Below are 20,000 nucleotides of genomic sequence, written 5' to 3'. Positions count from 1 at the left end.
TTGTGCGCCTTCACACTGGAGTCTGATAAAGATGACTATTTACTTGTGCGCCTTCACACTGGAGTCTAATAAAGATGACTATTTACTTGTGCGCCTTCACACTGGAGTCTAATAAAGATGACTATTTACTTGTGCGCCTTCACACTGGAGTCTGATAAAGATGACTATTTACTTGTGCGCCTTCACACTGGAGTCTAATAAAGATGACTATTTACTTGTGCGCCTTCACACTGGAGTCTAATAAAGATGACTATTTACTTGTGCGCCTTCACACTGGAGTCTAATAAAGATGACTATTTACTTGTGCGCCTTCACACTGGAGTCTAATAAAGATGACTATTTACTTGTGCGCCTTCACACTGGAGTCTAATAAAGATGACTATTTACTTGTGCGCCTTCACACTGGAGTCTGATAAAGATGACTATTTACTTGTGCGCCTTCACACTGGAGTCTAATAAAGATGACTATTTACTTGTGCGCCTTCACACTGGAGTCTGATAAAGATGACTATTTACTTGTGCGCCTTCACACTGGAGTCTAATAAAGATGACTATTTACTTGTGCGCCTTCACACTGGAGTCTAATAAAGATGACTATTTACTTGTGCGCCTTCACACTGGAGTCTGATAAAGATGACTATTTACTTGTGCGCCTTCACACTGGAGTCTGATAAAGATGACTATTTACTTGTGCGCCTTCACACTGGAGTCTGATAAAGATGACTATTTACTTGTGCGCCTTCACACTGGAGTCTAATAAAGATGACTATTTACTTGTGCGCCTTCACACTGGAGTCTAATAAAGATGACTATTTACTTGTGCGCCTTCACACTGGAGTCTAATAAAGATGACTATTTACTTGTGCGCCTTCACACTGGAGTCTAATAAAGATGACTATTTACTTGTGCGCCTTCACACTGGAGTCTGATAAAGATGACTATTTACTTGTGCGCCTTCACACTGGAGTCTGATAAAGATGACTATTTACTTGTGCGCCTTCACACTGGAGTCTAATAAAGATGACTATTTACTTGTGCGCCTTCACACTGGAGTCTAATAAAGATGACTATTTACTTGTGCGCCTTCACACTGGAGTCTAATAAAGATGACTATTTACTTGTGCGCCTTCACACTGGAGTCTGATAAAGATGACTATTTACTTGTGCGCCTTCACACTGGAGTCTAATAAAGATGACTATTTACTTGTGCGCCTTCACACTGGAGTCTAATAAAGATGACTATTTACTTGTGCGCCTTCACACTGGAGTCTAATAAAGATGACTATTTACTTGTGCGCCTTCACACTGGAGTCTAATAAAGATGACTATTTACTTGTGCGCCTTCACACTGGAGTCTGATAAAGATGACTATTTACTTGTGCGCCTTCACACTGGAGTCTGATAAAGATGACTATTTACTTGTGCGCCTTCACACTGGAGTCTAATAAAGATGACTATTTACTTGTGCGCCTTCACACTGGAGTCTAATAAAGATGACTATTTACTTGTGCGCCTTCACACTGGAGTCTAATAAAGATGACTATTTACTTGTGCGCCTTCACACTGGAGTCTAATAAAGATGACTATTTACTTGTGCGCCTTCACACTGGAGTCTGATAAAGATGACTATTTACTTGTGCGCCTTCACACTGGAGTCTGATAAAGATGACTATTTACTTGTGCGCCTTCACACTGGAGTCTAATAAAGATGACTATTTACTTGTGCGCCTTCACACTGGAGTCTAATAAAGATGACTATTTACTTGTGCGCCTTCACACTGGAGTCTAATAAAGATGACTATTTACTTGTGCGCCTTCACACTGGAGTCTAATAAAGATGACTATTTACTTGTGCGCCTTCACACTGGAGTCTAATAAAGATGACTATTTACTTGTGCGCCTTCACACTGGAGTCTAATAAAGATGACTATTTACTTGTGCGCCTTCACACTGGAGTCTAATAAAGATGACTATTTACTTGTGCGCCTTCACACTGGAGTCTAATAAAGATGACTATTTACTTGTGCGCCTTCACACTGGAGTCTGATAAAGATGACTATTTACTTGTGCGCCTTCACACTGGAGTCTGATAAAGATGACTATTTACTTGTGCGCCTTCACACTGGAGTCTAATAAAGATGACTATTTACTTGTGCGCCTTCACACTGGAGTCTAATAAAGATGACTATTTACTTGTGCGCCTTCACACTGGAGTCTAATAAAGATGACTATTTACTTGTGCGCCTTCACACTGGAGTCTAATAAAGATGACTATTTACTTGTGCGCCTTCACACTGGAGTCTAATAAAGATGACTATTTACTTGTGCGCCTTCACACTGGAGTCTAATAAAGATGACTATTTACTTGTGCGCCTTCACACTGGAGTCTGATAAAGATGACTATTTACTTGTGCGCCTTCACACTGGAGTCTAATAAAGATGACTATTTACTTGTGCGCCTTCACACTGGAGTCTGATAAAGATGGACTATTTACTTGTGCGCCTTCACACTGGAGTCTAATAAAGATGACTATTTACTTGTGCGCCTTCACACTGGAGTCTAATAAAGATGACTATTTACTTGTGCGCCTTCACACTGGAGTCTAATAAAGATGACTATTTACTTGTGCGCCTTCACACTGGAGTCTAATAAAGATGACTATTTACTTGTGCGCCTTCACACTGGAGTCTAATAAAGATGACTATTTACTTGTGCGCCTTCACACTGGAGTCTAATAAAGATGACTATTTACTTGTGCGCCTTCACACTGGAGTCTAATAAAGATGACTATTTACTTGTGCGCCTTCACACTGGAGTCTAATAAAGATGACTATTTACTTGTGCGCCTTCACACTGGAGTCTAACAAAGATGACTATTTACTTGTGCGCCTTCACACTGGAGTCTAATAAAGATGACTATTTACTTGTGCGCCTTCACACTGGAGTCTAATAAAGATGACTATTTACTTGTGCGCCTTCACACTGGAGTCTAATAAAGATGACTATTTACTTGTGCGCCTTCACACTGGAGTCTAATAAAGATGACTATTTACTTGTGCGCCTTCACACTGGAGTCTAATAAAGATGACTATTTACTTGTGCGCCTTCACACTGGAGTCTAACAAAGATGACTATTTACTTGTGCGCCTTCACACTGGAGTCTAATAAAGATGACTATTTACTTGTGCGCCTTCACACTGGAGTCTAATAAAGATGACTATTTACTTGTGCGCCTTCACACTGGAGTCTGATAAAGATGACTATTTACTTGTGCGCCTTCACACTGGAGTCTGATAAAGATGACTATTTACTTGTGCGCCTTCACACTGGAGTCTAATAAAGATGACTATTTACTTGTGCGCCTTCACACTGGAGTCTAATAAAGATGACTATTTACTTGTGCGCCTTCACACTGGAGTCTAATAAAGATGACTATTTACTTGTGCGCCTTCACACTGGAGTCTGATAAAGATGACTATTTACTTGTGCGCCTTCACACTGGAGTCTAATAAAGATGACTATTTACTTGTGCGCCTTCACACTGGAGTCTAATAAAGATGACTATTTACTTGTGCGCCTTCACACTGGAGTCTAATAAAGATGACTATTTACTTGTGCGCCTTCACACTGGAGTCTAATAAAGATGACTATTTACTTGTGCGCCTTCACACTGGAGTCTAATAAAGATGACTATTTACTTGTGCGCCTTCACACTGGAGTCTAATAAAGATGACTATTTACTTGTACGCCTTCACACTGGAGTCTGATAAAGATGACTATTTACTTGTGCGCCTTCACACTGGAGTCTGATAAAGATGACTATTTACTTGTGCGCCTTCACACTGGAGTCTGATAAAGATGACTATTTACTTGTGCGCCTTCACACTGGAGTCTAATAAAGATGACTATTTACTTGTGCGCCTTCACACTGGAGTCTAATAAAGATGACTATTTACTTGTGCGCCTTCACACTGGAGTCTAATAAAGATGACTATTTACTTGTGCGCCTTCACACTGGAGTCTAATAAGGATGACTATTTACTTGTGCGCCTTCACACTGGAGTCTAATAAAGATGACTATTTACTTGTGCGCCTTCACACTGGAGTCTAATAAAGATGACTATTTACTTGTGCGCCTTCACACTGGAGTCTAATAAAGATGACTATTTACTTGTGCGCCTTCACACTGGAGTCTAATAAAGATGACTATTTACTTGTGCGCCTTCACACTGGAGTCTAATAAAGATGACTATTTACTTGTGCGCCTTCACACTGGAGTCTAATAAAGATGACTATTTACTTGTGCGCCTTCACACTGGAGTCTAATAAAGATGACTATTTACTTGTGCGCCTTCACACTGGAGTCTAACAAAGATGACTATTTACTTGTGCGCCTTCACACTGGAGTCTAATAAAGATGACTATTTACTTGTGCGCCTTCACACTGGAGTCTAATAAATATGACTATTTACTTGTACGCCTTCACACTGGAGTCTGATAAGATGACTATTTACTTGTGCGCCTTCACACTGGAGTCTGATAAAGATGACTATTTACTTGTGCGCCTTCACACTGGAGTCTGATAAAGATGACTATTTACTTGTGCGCCTTCACACTGGAGTCTAATAAAGATGACTATTTACTTGTGCGCCTTCACACTGGAGTCTAATAAAGATGACTATTTACTTGTGCGCCTTCACACTGGAGTCTAATAAAGATGACTATTTACTTGTGCGCCTTCACACTGGAGTCTAATAAGGATGACTATTTACTTGTGCGCCTTCACACTGGAGTCTAATAAAGATGACTATTTACTTGTGCGCCTTCACACTGGAGTCTAATAAAGATGACTATTTACTTGTGCGCCTTCACACTGGAGTCTAATAAAGATGACTATTTACTTGTGCGCCTTCACACTGGAGTCTGATAAAGATGACTATTTACTTGTGCGCCTTCACACTGGAGTCTGATAAAGATGACTATTTACTTGTGCGCCTTCACACTGGAGTCTAATAAAGATGACTATTTACTTGTGCGCCTTCACACTGGAGTCTAATAAAGATGACTATTTACTTGTGCGCCTTCACACTGGAGTCTAATAAAGATGACTATTTACTTGTGCGCCTTCACACTGGAGTCTAATAAAGATGACTATTTACTTGTGCGCCTTCACACTGGAGTCTAATAAAGATGACTATTTACTTGTGCGCCTTCACACTGGAGTCTAATAAGATGACTATTTACTTGTGCGCCTTCACACTGGAGTCTGATAAAGATGACTATTTACTTGTGCGCCTTCACACTGGAGTCTGATAAAGATGACTATTTACTTGTGCGCCTTCACACTGGAGTCTAATAAAGATGACTATTTACTTGTGCGCCTTCACACTGGAGTCTAATAAAGATGACTATTTACTTGTGCGCCTTCACACTGGAGTCTAATAAAGATGACTATTTACTTGTGCGCCTTCACACTGGAGTCTAATAAAGATGACTATTTACTTGTGCGCCTTCACACTGGAGTCTAATAAAGATGACTATTTACTTGTGCGCCTTCACACTGGAGTCTGATAAAGATGACTATTTACTTGTGCGCCTTCACACTGGAGTCTGATAAAGATGACTATTTACTTGTGCGCCTTCACACTGGAGTCTAATAAAGATGACTATTTACTTGTGCGCCTTCACACTGGAGTTCTAATAAAGATGACTATTTACTTGTGCGCCTTCACACTGGAGTCTAATAAAGATGACTATTTACTTGTGCGCCTTCACACTGGAGTCTGATAAAGATGACTATTTACTTGTGCGCCTTCACACTGGAGTCTAATAAAGATGACTATTTACTTGTGCGCCTTCAACACTGGAGTCTAATAAAGATGACTATTTACTTGTGCGCCTTCACACTGGAGTCTGAATAAAGATGACTATTTACTTGTGCGCCTTCACACTGGAGTCTAATAAAGATGACTATTTACTTGTGCGCTTTCACACTGGAGTCTAATAAAGATGACTATTTACTTGTGCGCCTTCACACTGGAGTCTAATAAAGATGACTATTTACTTGTGCGCCTTCACACTGGAGTCTAATAAGGATGACTATTTACTTGTGCGCCTTCACACTGGAGTCTAATAAAGATGACTATTTACTTGTGCGCCTTCACACTGGAGTCCTAATAAAGATGACTATTTACTTGTGCGCCTTCACACTGGAGTCTAATAAAGATGACTATTTACTTGTGCGCCTTCACACTGGAGTCTGATAAAGATGACTATTTACTTGTGCGCCTTCACACTGGAGTCTGATAAAGATGACTATTTACTTGTGCGCCTTCACACTGGAGTCTAATAAAGATGACTATTTACTTGTGCGCCTTCACACTGGAGTCTAATAAAGATGACTATTTACTTGTGCGCCTTCACACTGGAGTCTAATAAAGATGACTATTTACTTGTGCGCCTTCACACTGGAGTCTAATAAAGATGACTATTTACTTGTGCGCCTTCACACTGGAGTCTGATAAAGATGACTATTTACTTGTGCGCCTTCACACTGGAGTCTGATAAAGATGACTATTTACTTGTGCGCCTTCACACTGGAGTCTAATAAAGATGACTATTTACTTGTGCGCCTTCACACTGGAGTCTGATAAAGATGACTATTTACTTGTGCGCCTTCACACTGGAGTCTAATAAGGATGACTATTTACTTGTGCGCCTTCACACTGGAGTCTAATAAAGATGACTATTTACTTGTGCGCCTTCACACTGGAGTCTAATAAAGATGACTATTTACTTGTGCGCCTTCACACTGGAGTCTAATAAAGATGACTATTTACTTGTGCGCCTTCACACTGGAGTCTAATAAAGATGACTATTTACTTGTGCGCCTTCACACTGGAGTCTAATAAGGATGACTATTTACTTGTGCGCCTTCACACTGGAGTCTAATAAAGATGACTATTTACTTGTGCGCCTTCACACTGGAGTCTAATAAAGATGACTATTTACTTGTGCGCCTTCACACTGGAGTCTAATAAAGATGACTATTTACTTGTGCGCCTTCACACTGGAGTCTAATAAAGATGACTATTTACTTGTGCGCCTTCACACTGGAGTCTAATAAAGATGACTATTTACTTGTGCGCCTTCACACTGGAGTCTAACAAAGATGACTATTTACTTGTGCGCCTTCACACTGGAGTCTGATAAAGATGACTATTTACTTGTGCGCCTTCACACTGGAGTCTAATAAAGATGACTATTTACTTGTGCGCCTTCACACTGGAGTCTAATAAAGATGACTATTTACTTGTGCGCCTTCACACTGGAGTCTAATAAAGATGACTATTTACTTGTGCGCCTTCACACTGGAGTCTAATAAAGATGACTATTTACTTGTGCGCCTTCACACTGGAGTCTAATAAAGATGACTATTTACTTGTGCGCCTTCACACTGGAGTCTAATAAAGATGACTATTTACTTGTGCGCCTTCACACTGGAGTCTAACAAAGATGACTATTTACTTGTGCGCCTTCACACTGGAGTCTAATAAAGATGACTATTTACTTGTGCGCCTTCACACTGGAGTCTGATAAAGATGACTATTTACTTGTGCGCCTTCACACTGGAGTCTAATAAAGATGACTATTTACTTGTGCGCCTTCACACTGGAGTCTGATAAAGATGACTATTTACTTGTGCGCCTTCACACTGGAGTCTAATAAAGATGACTATTTACTTGTGCGCCTTCACACTGGAGTCTAATAAAGATGACTATTTACTTGCAGGTCAAACAGTCCGCTGAAGAAAATCACATATCCAAAAAATCCAATTTGGGCCACTTTGGCCTGCATTGTAAACGAAGCCTAAATTTGAAGTTTAGGCTACTCTGTACTAGAAATGGCATCAGCGGAGGATGCATGTGCATGTACGAGTCAGTCTGCCCCACAACAAGAGAATAGAGGAAAAGAAGGAGCTTATTGACTACAGTGTGGACCACAATGGCGGACTCGCGCAAAGCACTTGGGATAAATTCATACCATATGTGGATAATCAGCTGACGTCGCACTTGGGGAAAACGTCTAAATGGGAAAATTCCAAACGTCTCGTTTAGAGGAAGTATGAAGGAAAGCAAGATTGTTTTATAAATATCTCTGCAATGCCTCCACGCTTTGATTTCAAATGTTCTGGATTTATGCAGATCCCAAATACAGGAACTGTTAGGTAAGAAAAGTTGGTGTACATAAAAGGGTTCCTTTAAGTTCAAGCAAATGGCACCGATTGGGTGGAATGGCTCCTGAATGCCCCATTGTCCACTAATGTCCCCCCAGTTTCTCAATGTCCACAGTGTGCCCACTCGCAGAGAGACTCACCCACAGTGTGCCCACTCGCAGAGAGACTCACCCACAGTGGGCCCACTCGCAGAGGGACTCACCCAGTGAGCCCACTCGCAGAGAGACTCACCCACAGTGGGCCCATTCGCAGAGAGACTCACCCACAGTGTGCCCATTCACAGAGAGACTCACCCACAGTGGGCCCACTCGCAGAGAGACTCACCCACAGTGGGCCCATTCGCAGAGAGACTCACCCACAATGGGCCCACTCGCAGAGGGACTCACCCAGTGAGCCCACTCGCAGAGAGACTCACCCACAGTGGGCCCATTCGCAGAGAGACTCACCCACAGTGTGCCCATTCACAGAGAGACTCACCCACAGTGGGCCCACTCGCAGAGAGACTCACCCACAGTGGGCCCATTCGCAGAGAGACTCACCCACAGTGGGCCCATTCGCAGAGAGACTCACCCACAGTGGGCCCATTCGCAGAGAGACTCACCCACAGTGTGCCCACTCGCAGAGAGACTCACCCACAGTGTGCCCACTCACAGAGAGACTCACCCACAGTGGGCCCATTTGCAGAGAGACTCACCCACAGTGGGCCCACTCGCAGAGAGACTCACCCAGTGGGCCCACTCGCAGAGAGACTCACCCACAGTGGGCCCATTCGCAGAGAGACTCACCCAGTGGTCCCACTCGCAGAGAGACTCACCCACAGTGGGCCCATTCGCAGAGAGACTCACCCACAGTGGGCCCATTCGCAGAGAGACTCACCCACAGTGTGCCCACTCGCAGAGAGACTCACCCACAGTGGGCCCATTCGCAGAGAGACTCACCCACAGTGGGCCCATTCGCAGAGAGACTCACCCACAGTGTGCCCACTCGCAGAGAGACTCACCCACAGTGTGCCCACTCACAGAGAGACTCACCCACAGTGGGCCCATTTGCAGAGAGACTCACCCACAGTGGGCCCACTCGCAGAGAGACTCACCCAGTGGGCCCACTCGCAGAGAGACTCACCCACAGTGGGCCCATTCGCAGAGAGACTCACCCAGTGGTCCCACTCGCAGAGAGACTCACCCACAGTGGGCCCATTCGCAGAGAGACTCACCCACAGTGGGCCCATTCGCAGAGAGACTCACCCACAGTGTGCCCACTCGCAGAGAGACTCACCCACAGTGGGCCCATTCGCAGAGAGACTCACCCACAGTGGGCCCATTCGCAGAGAGACTCACCCACAGTGTGCCCACTCGCAGAGAGACTCACCCACAGTGTGCCCACTCACAGAGAGACTCACCCACAGTGGGCCCATTTGCAGAGAGACTCACCCACAGTGGGCCCACTCGCAGAGAGACTCACCCAGTGGGCCCACTCGCAGAGAGACTCACCCACAGTGGGCCCATTCGCAGAGAGACTCACCCAGTGGGCCCACTCGCAGAGAGACTCACCCACAGTGGGCCCATTCGCAGAGAGACTCACCCACAGTGTGCCCACTCGCAGAGAGACTCACCCATAGTGGGCCCATTCGCAGAGAGACTCACCCACAGTGGGCCCATTCGCAGAGAGACTCACCCACAGTGTGCCCACTCGCAGAGAGATTCACCCACAGTGTGCCCACTCACAGAGAGACTCACCCACAGTGGGCCCATTTGCAGAGAGACTCACCCACAGTGGGCCCACTCGCAGAGAGACTCACCCAGTGGGCCCACTCGCAGAGAGACTCACCCACAGTGGGCCCATTCGCAGAGAGACTCACCCAGTGGGCCCACTCGCAGAGAGACTCACCCACAGTGGGCCCATTCGCAGAGAGACTCACCCACAGTGTGCCCACTCGCAGAGAGACTCACCCACAGTGGGCCCATTCGCAGAGAGACTCACCCACAGTGGGCCCATTCGCAGAGAGACTCACCCACAGTGTGCCCACTCGCAAAGAGACTCACCCACAGTGGGCCCACTTGCAGAGAGACTCACCCAGTGGGCCCACTCGCAGAGAGACTCACCCACAGTGGTCCCATTCGCAGAGAGACTCACCCAGTGGGCCCACTCGCAGAGAGACTCACCCACAGTGGGCCCATTCGTAGAGAGACTCACCCACAGTGGGCCCATTCGCAGAGAGACTCACCCACAGTGTGCCCACTCGCAGAGAGACTCACCCACAGTGGGCCCATTCGCAGAGAGACTCACCCACAGTGGGCCCATTCGCAGAGAGACTCACCCACAGTGTGCCCACTCGCAAAGAGACTCACCCACAGTGGGCCCACTTGCAGAGAGACTCACCCAGTGGGCCCACTCGCAGAGAGACTCACCCACAGTGGTCCCATTCGCAGAGAGACTCACCCAGTGGGCCCACTCGCAGAGAGACTCACCCACAGTGGGCCCATTCGTAGAGAGACTCACCCACAGTGGGCCCATTCGCAGAGAGACTCACCCACAGTGTGCCCACTCGCAGAGAGACTCACCCACAGTGGGCCCATTCGCAGAGAGACTCACCCACAGTGGGCCCATTCGCAGAGAGACTCACCCACAGTGTGCCCACTCGCAAAGAGACTCACCCACAGTGGGCCCACTTGCAGAGAGACTCACCCAGTGGGCCCACTCGCAGAGAGACTCACCCACAGTGGTCCCATTCGCAGAGAGACTCACCCAGTGGGCCCACTCGCAGAGAGACTCACCCACAGTGGGCCCATTCGTAGAGAGACTCACCCACAGTGGGCCCATTCGCAGAGAGACTCACCCACAGTGTGCCCACTCGCAGAGAGACTCACCCACAGTGGGCCCATTCGCAGAGAGACTCACCCACAGTGGGCCCATTCGCAGAGAGACTCACCCACAGTGTGCCCACTCGCAGAGAGACTCACCCACAGTGTGCCCACTCGCAGAGAGACTCACCCACAGGGATTCCAGCGTTGCTCTTCTCAGAGCCAGGAGTGGGCAGCGTGTTCTCCAAGAAGCCGTGAAGAGGCTTGGTGTCCAGGTGAAAAGTCAGCTGTTCGGGGGGGCTGTCCGGGTCCGTGGCCCCCAGGACTCCCTTATTCAGACAAGCCAAGGAGCCCTCGTCCACCACCAACATGGAGTCCGCTGTGTGGGAAACAGACAAAATATTCTATTAGTCATTAGTTGATATTCTTATCTTCATAATAATCTCATTGACTACATGGAGATGGCAGCCATTGATGCTAAGCTACCAATAATGTGAGTATGTTATTGACATGTCTCCACCCTCCTGTTGATTACAATGTGTGTCTCCACCCTCCTGTTAATTACAATGTGTGTCTCCACCCTCCTGTTAATTACAATGTGTGTCTCCACCCTCCTGTTAATTACAATGTGTGTCTCCACCCTCCTGTTGATTACAATGTGTGTCTCCACCCTCCTGTTAATTACAATGTGTGTCTCCACCCTCCTGTTAATTACAATGTGTGTCTCCACCCTCCTGTTAATTACAATGTGTGTCTCCACCCTCCTGTTGATTACAATGTGTGTCTCCACCCTCCTGTTGATTACAATGTGTGTCTCCACCCTCCTGTTAATTACAATGTGTGTCTCCACCCTCCTGTTGATTACAATGTGTGTCTCCACCCTCCTGTTGATTACAATGTGTGTCTCCACCCTCCTGTTGATTACAATGTGTGTCTCCACCCTCCTGTTAATTACAATGTGTGTCTCCACCCTCCTGTTGATTACAATGAGTGTCTCCACCCTCCTGTTGATTACAATGTGTGTCTCCACCCTCCTGTTGATTACAATGTGTGTCTCCACCCTCCTGTTAATTACAATGTGTGTCTCCACCCTCCTGTTGATTACAATGTGTGTCTCCACCCTCCTGTTAATTACAATGTGTGTCTCCACCCTCCTGTTAATTACAATGTGTGTCTCCACCCTCCTGTTAATTACAATGTGTGTCTCCACCCTCCTGTTGATTACAATGTGTGTCTCCACCCTCCTGTTAATTACAATGTGCGTCTCCACCCTCCTGTTGATTACAATGTGTGTCTCCACCCTCCTGTTAATTACAATGTGTGTCTCCACCCTCCTGTTAATTACAATGTGTGTCTCCACCCTCCTGTTAATTACAATGAGTGTCTCCACCCTCCTGTTAATTACAATGTGTGTCTCCACCCTCCTGTTAATTACAATGAGTGTCTCCACCCTCCTGTTAATTACAATGTGTGTCTCCACCCTCCTGTTAATTACAATGAGTGTCTCCACCCTCCTGTTAATTACAATGTGTGTCTCCACCCTCCTGTTAATTACAATGTGTGTCTCCACCCTCCTGTTAATTACAATGTGTGTCTCCACCCTCCTGTTAATTACAATGTGTGTCTCCACCCTCCTGTTAATTACAATGTGTGTCTCCACCCTCCTGTTAATTACAATGAGTGTCTCCACCCTCCTGTTGATTACAATGTGTGTCTCCCCCCTCCTGTTAATTACAATGTGTGTCTCCACCCTAGTCACAGTGAAGCTAAGACACTTTGTCCTATTCTAGTACAGAAAAAAAAAGCATGTTCCCAGAGGTCACACACACGACCCCCCTGGTATCACACCGTGCCCCCAAGACTATTTAAGAAAGGACTGATCCAAGACTATTTAAGAAAGGACTGATCCAAGACTATCTAAGAAAGGACTGATCCAAGACTATTTAAGAAAGGACTTATCCAAAACTATTTAAGAAAGGACTGATCCAAGACTATTTAAGAAAGGACTGATCCAAGACTATTTAAGAAAGGACTGATCCAAGACTATCTAAGAAAGGACTGATCCAAGACTATTTAAGAAAGGACTGATCCAAAACTATTTAAGAAAGGACTGATCCAAGACTATTTAAGAAAGGACTGATCCAAGACTATTTAAGAAAGGACTGATCCAAGACTATCCAAGAAAGGACTGATCCAAGACTATTTAAGAAAGGACTGATCCAAGACTATTTAAGGAAGGACTGATCCAAGACTATTTAAGGAAGGACTGATCCAAGACTATTTAAGGAAGGACTGATCCAAGACTATTTAAGAAAGGACTGATCCAAGACTATTTAAGAAAGGACTGATCCAAGACTATTTAAGGAAGGACTGATCCAAGACTATTTAAGAAAGGACTTATCCAAGACTATTTAATGAAGGACTGATCCAAGACTATTTAAGAAAGGACTGATCCAAGACTATTTAAGAAAGGACTGATCCAAGACTATTTAAGGAAGGACTGATCCAAGACTATTTAAGGAAGGACTGATCCAAGACTATTTAAGGAAGGACTGATCCAAGACTATTTAAGAAAGGACTGATCCAAGACTATTTAAGAAAGGACTTATCCAAGACTATTTAATGAAGGACTGATCCAAGACTATTTAAGAAAGGACTGATCCAAGACTATTTAAGAAAGGACTGATCCAAGACTATTTAAGGAAGGACTGATCCAAGACTATTTAAGAAAGGACTGATCCAAGACTATTTAAGGAAGGACTGATCCAAGACTATTTAAGGAAGGACTGATCCAAGACTATTTAATGAAGGACTGATCCAAGACTATTTAAGGAAGGACTGATCCAAGACTATTTAAGAAAGGACTTATCCAAGACTATTTAATGAAGGACTGATCCAAGACTATTTAAGAAAGGACTGATCCAAGACTATTTAAGGAAGGACTGATCCAAGACTATTTAAGGAAGGACTGATCCAAGACTATTTAAGGAAGGACTGATCCAAGACTATTTAAGGAAGGACTGATCCAAGACTATTTAAGGAAGGACTGATCCAAGACTATTTAAGGAAGGACTGATCCAAGACTATTTAAGGAAGGACTGATCCAAGACTATTTAAGAAAGAACTGATCCAAGGTGGCAACAAACTCACCTAGAATGACGGCAGGTACTTTGTTGTTAACAGGAAGTAAAGTGATGTTGAGGTCGTACACAGGAAGTGAGCCGTGGAGCGGGACGGGCGGGGCATCTCCACGGCAACAGCCCTCCATCCCTCCGTCAGAGATGATGAGAGTGACGGTGTCGGACACAGTCTGTGGTCCGATCTCTCCCCCTGCACACAAAGAGAGAAAGTTGCAAGGGGTCCCTTGGCGACGTTACCCATGATGCATCACCTGTGTGCACATAGTACACGTGACCCTGCAGCAGGTCCTGCTGGGAGAACTTGTCTGCTGGCTGGCCCGCCCGCTGCAGCTCCCCCCGGGCAGGACGCCGCGCCAGCATGTAGGTCAGCCTGGCGTCCTCGCTGTCCCGGTCCGTGGCTGACAGGTAGTCCGCCGTCACTTGGACGCGCCCGCCTTCTTGGCAGCTGAGCTCGCCTCGCAGACCTCCACCCAATTGGGGTGGCTCGTCGTTCACAGGCAGCACCTGAGGGAGCAGAGACGTGTTGCGGGGTTACCATGGTTACTTCTTCTGCAATGGAACATTCCCGGTGTGGCCGACTGGGCCTCACCTGGATGAGCATTACAACTTCAGCCGAGTTGACACCGTCCGTCACCCGCAGAGCGATGTCATCCTCGGTGGTCTCGGAGTCATCGTGAATGTACCTGCATCAAAGCAAAGTTGATCAGAACCAGACAAGACATAGTCTTGGCGCGGGACGCCCACCTGACAGTGAGTCGTCGCAGGTCGCTCAGCGTGAACCACTCGCCCGGACGCAGTCTTCCACCCCGCAGCTCCAGATGACCGTGGCCAGCTTCACCTCCAAGCTCCACCCTTAACGCCTCCTCCAGGCTGTCCCGGTCCCGGATCAGGAGGTGCTCCTCAGTCAAGAAGGCCCCGCCCCCTTCCTCCACCCGCAGTAGGTTGGTGAAGGCCTGACGGTGACTGCGGTTACACGGGCATTTCCAAACCTTTTTGCTTACCTGCTGTTCACTTTTCCAATTGTTAGCTTTACGGGGTTTACATGCGCTGCAAGAACTAGCGTATGCCGTTTACATGTGAAGTAGGGGTCACTCGCACAAAACCCTTTCATTAGCCAAACTTACCGGGGTCACCGTCGACAACGTGGCCCCCCTCAAAGCCGACATCAACTCCGCTTGACTCCTCTGCTGCCGAGGTCAGCAATAATTCATCCTTTAGGTCAGCGGTCTATTCCCCAATAATTCATCCTTTAGGTCAGCGGTCTATTCCCCAATAATTCATCCTTTAGGTCAGCGCTCTATTCCCCAATAATTCATCCTTTAGGTCAGCGCTCTATTCCCCAATAATGCATCCTTTAGGTCAGCAGTCTATTCCCCAATAATTCATCCTTTAGGTCAGCGCTCTATTCCCCAATAATTCATCCTTTAGGTCAGCGCTCTATTCCCCAATAATGCATCCTTTAGGTCAGCAGTCTATTCCCCAATAATTCATCCTTTAGGTCAGCGGTCTATTCCCCAATAATTCATCCTTTAGGTCAGCGGTCTATCCCCCAATAATTCATCCTTTAGGTCAGCGGTCTATTCCCCAATAATTCATCCTTTAGGTCAGCGGTCTATTCCCCAATAATTCATCCTTTAGGTCAGCGCTCTATTCCCCAATAATTCATCCTTTAGGTCAGCGGTCTATTCCCCAATAATTCATCCTTTAGGTCAGCGGTCTATTCCCCAATAATTCATCCTTTAGGTCAGCGGTCTATTCCCCAATAATTCATCCTTTAGGTCAGCGGTCTATTCCCCAATAATTCATCCTTTAGGTCAGCGCTCTATTCCCCAATAATTCATCCTTTAGGTCAGCGGTCTATTCCCCAATAATTCATCCTTTAGGTCAGCGGTCTATTCCCCAATAATTCATCCTTTAGGTCAGCGCTCTATTCCCCAATAATTCATCCTTTAGGTCAGCGGTCTATTCCCCAATAATTCATCCTTTAGGTCAGCGGTCTATTCCCCAATAATTCATCCTTTAGGTCAGCGGTCTATTCCCCAATAATGCATCCTTTAGGTCAGCGGTCTATTCCCCAATAATGCATACTTTAGGTCAGCGGTCTATTCCCCAATAATGCATCCTTTAGGTCAGCGCTCTATTCCCTAATAATGCATCCTTTAGGTCAGCGCTCTATTCCCCAATAATTCATCCTTTAGGTCAGCGCTCTATTCCCCAATAATGCATCCTTTAGGTCAGCGGTCTATTCCCCAATAATTCATCCTTTAGGTCAGCGCTCTATTCCCCAATAATGCATCCTTTAGGTCAGCGGTCTATTCCCCAATAATTCATCCTTTAGGTCAGCGCTCTATTCCCCAATAATGCATCCTTTAGGTCAGCGGTCTATTCCCCAATAATTCATCCTTTAGGTCAGCGGTCTATTCCCCAATAATGCATCCTTTAGGTCAGCGGTCTATTCCCCAATAATTCATCCTTTAGGTCAGCGGTCTATTCCCCAATAATTCATCCTTTAGGTCAGCGCTCTATTCCCCAATAATTCATCCTTTAGGTCAGCGGTCTATTCCCCAATAATTCATCCTTTAGGTCAGCGGTCTATTCCCCAATAATTCATCCTTTAGGTCAGCGCTCTATTCCCCAATAATTCATCCTTTAGGTCAGCGGTCTATTCCCCAATAATTCATCCTTTAGGTCAGCGCTCTATTCCCCAATAATTCATCCTTTAGGTCAGCGGTCTATTCCCCAATAATTCATCCTTTAGGTCAGCGGTCTATTCCCCAATAATTCATCCTTTAGGTCAGCGGTCTATTCCCCAATAATTCATCCTTTAGGTCAGCGCTCTATTCCCCAATAATGCATCCTTTAGGTCAGCGCTCTATTCCCCAATAATTCATCCTTTAGGTCAGCGGTCTATTCCCCAATAATTCATCCTTTAGGTCAGCGGTCTATTCCCCAATAATTCATCCTTTAGGTCAGCGCTCTATTCCCCAATAATTCATCCTTTAGGTCAGCGGTCTATTCCCCAATAATTCATCCTTTAGGTCAGCGGTCTATTCCCCAATAATTCATCCTTTAGGTCAGCGGTCTATTCCCCAATAATTCATCCTTTAGGTCAGCGGTCTATTCCCCAATAATTCATCCTTTAGGTCAGCGCTCTATTCCCCAATAATTCATCCTTTAGGTCAGCGGTCTATTCCCCAATAATTCATCCTTTAGGTCAGCGGTCTATTCCCCAATAATTCATCCTTTAGGTCAGCGGTCTATTCCCCAATAATTCATCCTTTAGGTCAGCGCTCTATTCCCCAATAATGCATCCTTTAGGTCAGCGGTCTATTCCCCAATAATTCATCCTTTAGGTCAGCGGTCTATTCCCCAATAATTCATCCTTTAGGTCAGCGGTCTATTCCCCAATAATTCATCCTTTAGGTCAGCGGTCTATTCCCCAATAATTCATCCTTTAGGTCAGCGGTCTATTCCCCAATAATTCATCCTTTAGGTCAGCGCTCTATTCCCCAATAATGCATCCTTTAGGTCAGCGGTCTATTCCCCAATAATTCATCCTTTAGGTCAGCGCTCTATTCCCCAATAATGCATCCTTTAGGTCAGCGGTCTATTCCCCAATAATTCATCCTTTAGGTCAGCGGTCTATTCCCCAATAATGCATCCTTTAGGTCAGCGGTCTATTCCCCAATAATTCATCCTTTAGGTCAGCGGTCTATTCCCCAATAATTCATCCTTTAGGTCAGCGCTCTATTCCCCAATAATTCATCCTTTAGGTCAGCGGTCTATTCCCCAATAATTCATCCTTTAGGTCAGCGGTCTATTCCCCAATAATTCATCCTTTAGGTCAGCGCTCTATTCCCCAATAATTCATCCTTTAGGTCAGCGGTCTATTCCCCAATAATTCATCCTTTAGGTCAGCGCTCTATTCCCCAATAATTCATCCTTTAGGTCAGCGGTCTATTCCCCAATAATTCATCCTTTAGGTCAGCGGTCTATTCCCCAATAATTCATCCTTTAGGTCAGCGGTCTATTCCCCAATAATTCATCCTTTAGGTCAGCGCTCTATTCCCCAATAATGCATCCTTTAGGTCAGCGCTCTATTCCCCAATAATTCATCCTTTAGGTCAGCGGTCTATTCCCCAATAATTCATCCTTTAGGTCAGCGGTCTATTCCCCAATAATTCATCCTTTAGGTCAGCGCTCTATTCCCCAATAATTCATCCTTTAGGTCAGCGGTCTATTCCCCAATAATTCATCCTTTAGGTCAGCGGTCTATTCCCCAATAATTCATCCTTTAGGTCAGCGCTCTATTCCCCAATAATTCATCCTTTAGGTCAGCGGTCTATTCCCCAATAATTCATCCTTTAGGTCAGCGCTCTATTCCCCAATAATTCATCCTTTAGGTCAGCGGTCTATTCCCCAATAATTCATCCTTTAGGTCAGCGCTCTATTCCCCAATAATGCATCCTTTAGGTCAGCGGTCTATTCCCCAATAATGCATCCTTTAGGTCAGCGGTCTATTCCCCAATAATGCATACTTTAGGTCAGCGCTCTATTCCCCAATAATGCATCCTTTAGGTCAGCGCTCTATTCCCCAATAATTCATCCTTTAGGTCAGCGCTCTATTCCCCAATAATGCATCCTTTAGGTCAGCGGTCTATTCCCCAATAATTCATCCTTTAGGTCAGCGGTCTATTCCCCAATAATTCATCCTTTAGGTCAGCGCTCTATTCCCCAATAATTCATCCTTTAGGTCAGCGGTCTATTCCCCAATAATTCATCCTTTAGGTCAGCGCTCTATTCCCCAATAATTCATCCTTTAGGTCAGCGCTCTATTCCCCAATAATTCATCCTTTAGGTCAGCGCTCTATTCCCCAATAATGCATCCTTTAGGTCAGCGGTCTATTCCCCAATAATTCATCCTTTAGGTCAGCGCTCTATTCCCCAATAATGCATCCTTTAGGTCAGCGGTCTATTCCCCAATAATTCATCCTTTAGGTCAGCGCTCTATTCCCCAATAATTCATCCTTTAGGTCAGCGGTCTATTCCCCAATAATTCATCCTTTAGGTCAGCGCTCTATTCCCCAATAATGCATCCTTTAGGTCAGCGCTCTATTCCCCAATAATTCATCCTTTAGGTCAGCGCTCTATTCCCCAATAATTCATCCTTTAGGTCAGCGCTCTATTCCCCAATAATGCATCCTTTAGGTCAGCGGTCTATTCCCCAATAATTCATCCTTTAGGTCAGCGCTCTATTCCCCAATAATGCATCCTTTAGGTCAGCGGTCTATTCCCCAATAATTCATCCTTTAGGTCAGCGGTCTATTCCCCAATAATTCATCCTTTAGGTCAGCGGTCTATTCCCCAATAATTCATCCTTTAGGTCAGCGCTCTATTCCCCAATAATCATCCTTTAGGTCAGCGCTCTATTCCCCAATAATTCATCCTTTAGGTCAGCGGTCTATTCCCCAATAATTCATCCTTTAGGTCAGCGGTCTATTCCCCAATAATTCATCCTTTAGGTCAGCGCTCTATTCCCCAATAATTCATCCTTTAGGTCAGCGGTCTATTCCCCAATAATTCATCCTTTAGGTCAGCGGTCTATTCCCCAATAATTCATCCTTTAGGTCAGCGCTCTATTCCCCAATAATTCATCCTTTAGGTCAGCGGTCTATTCCCCAATAATTCATCCTTTAGGTCAGCGCTCTATTCCCCAATAATTCATCCTTTAGGTCAGCGGTCTATTCCCCAATAATTCATCCTTTAGGTCAGCGGTCTATTCCCCAATAATTCATCCTTTAGGTCAGCGGTCTATTCCCCAA

General features: G+C 45.4%; 1 protein-coding gene across 1 annotated transcript in view; it reads right to left on the bottom strand.

The window, feature by feature from the left end:
• LOC133644085 (FRAS1-related extracellular matrix protein 1-like) overlaps window positions 1-15,344 on the bottom strand; it is a 36,837-nt gene extending 21,493 nt beyond the window's left edge. Inside the window, exons 1-6 of the mRNA XM_062038408.1 lie at window positions 15,277-15,344; window positions 14,923-15,234; window positions 14,768-14,861; window positions 14,430-14,682; window positions 14,189-14,368; window positions 11,229-11,417 (exon numbers count right to left, since the gene is read on the bottom strand). Coding sequence (XP_061894392.1) covers window positions 11,229-11,417; window positions 14,189-14,368; window positions 14,430-14,682; window positions 14,768-14,861; window positions 14,923-15,234; window positions 15,277-15,344 — 1,096 coding nt within the window. The remainder of the gene's footprint in view (window positions 1-11,228; window positions 11,418-14,188; window positions 14,369-14,429; window positions 14,683-14,767; window positions 14,862-14,922; window positions 15,235-15,276) is intronic.
• Between the last annotated feature and the right edge of the window lie 4,656 nt (window positions 15,345-20,000).

The sequence above is a fragment of the Entelurus aequoreus genome, linkage group LG27 (genome assembly GCF_033978785.1).
Source record: "Entelurus aequoreus isolate RoL-2023_Sb linkage group LG27, RoL_Eaeq_v1.1, whole genome shotgun sequence".
Lineage (NCBI taxonomy): Eukaryota > Metazoa > Chordata > Actinopteri > Syngnathiformes > Syngnathidae > Entelurus > Entelurus aequoreus.
The sequence above is the reverse complement of the archived record's forward strand: the minus strand, read 5'-3'. Positions and strand labels throughout refer to the sequence as shown.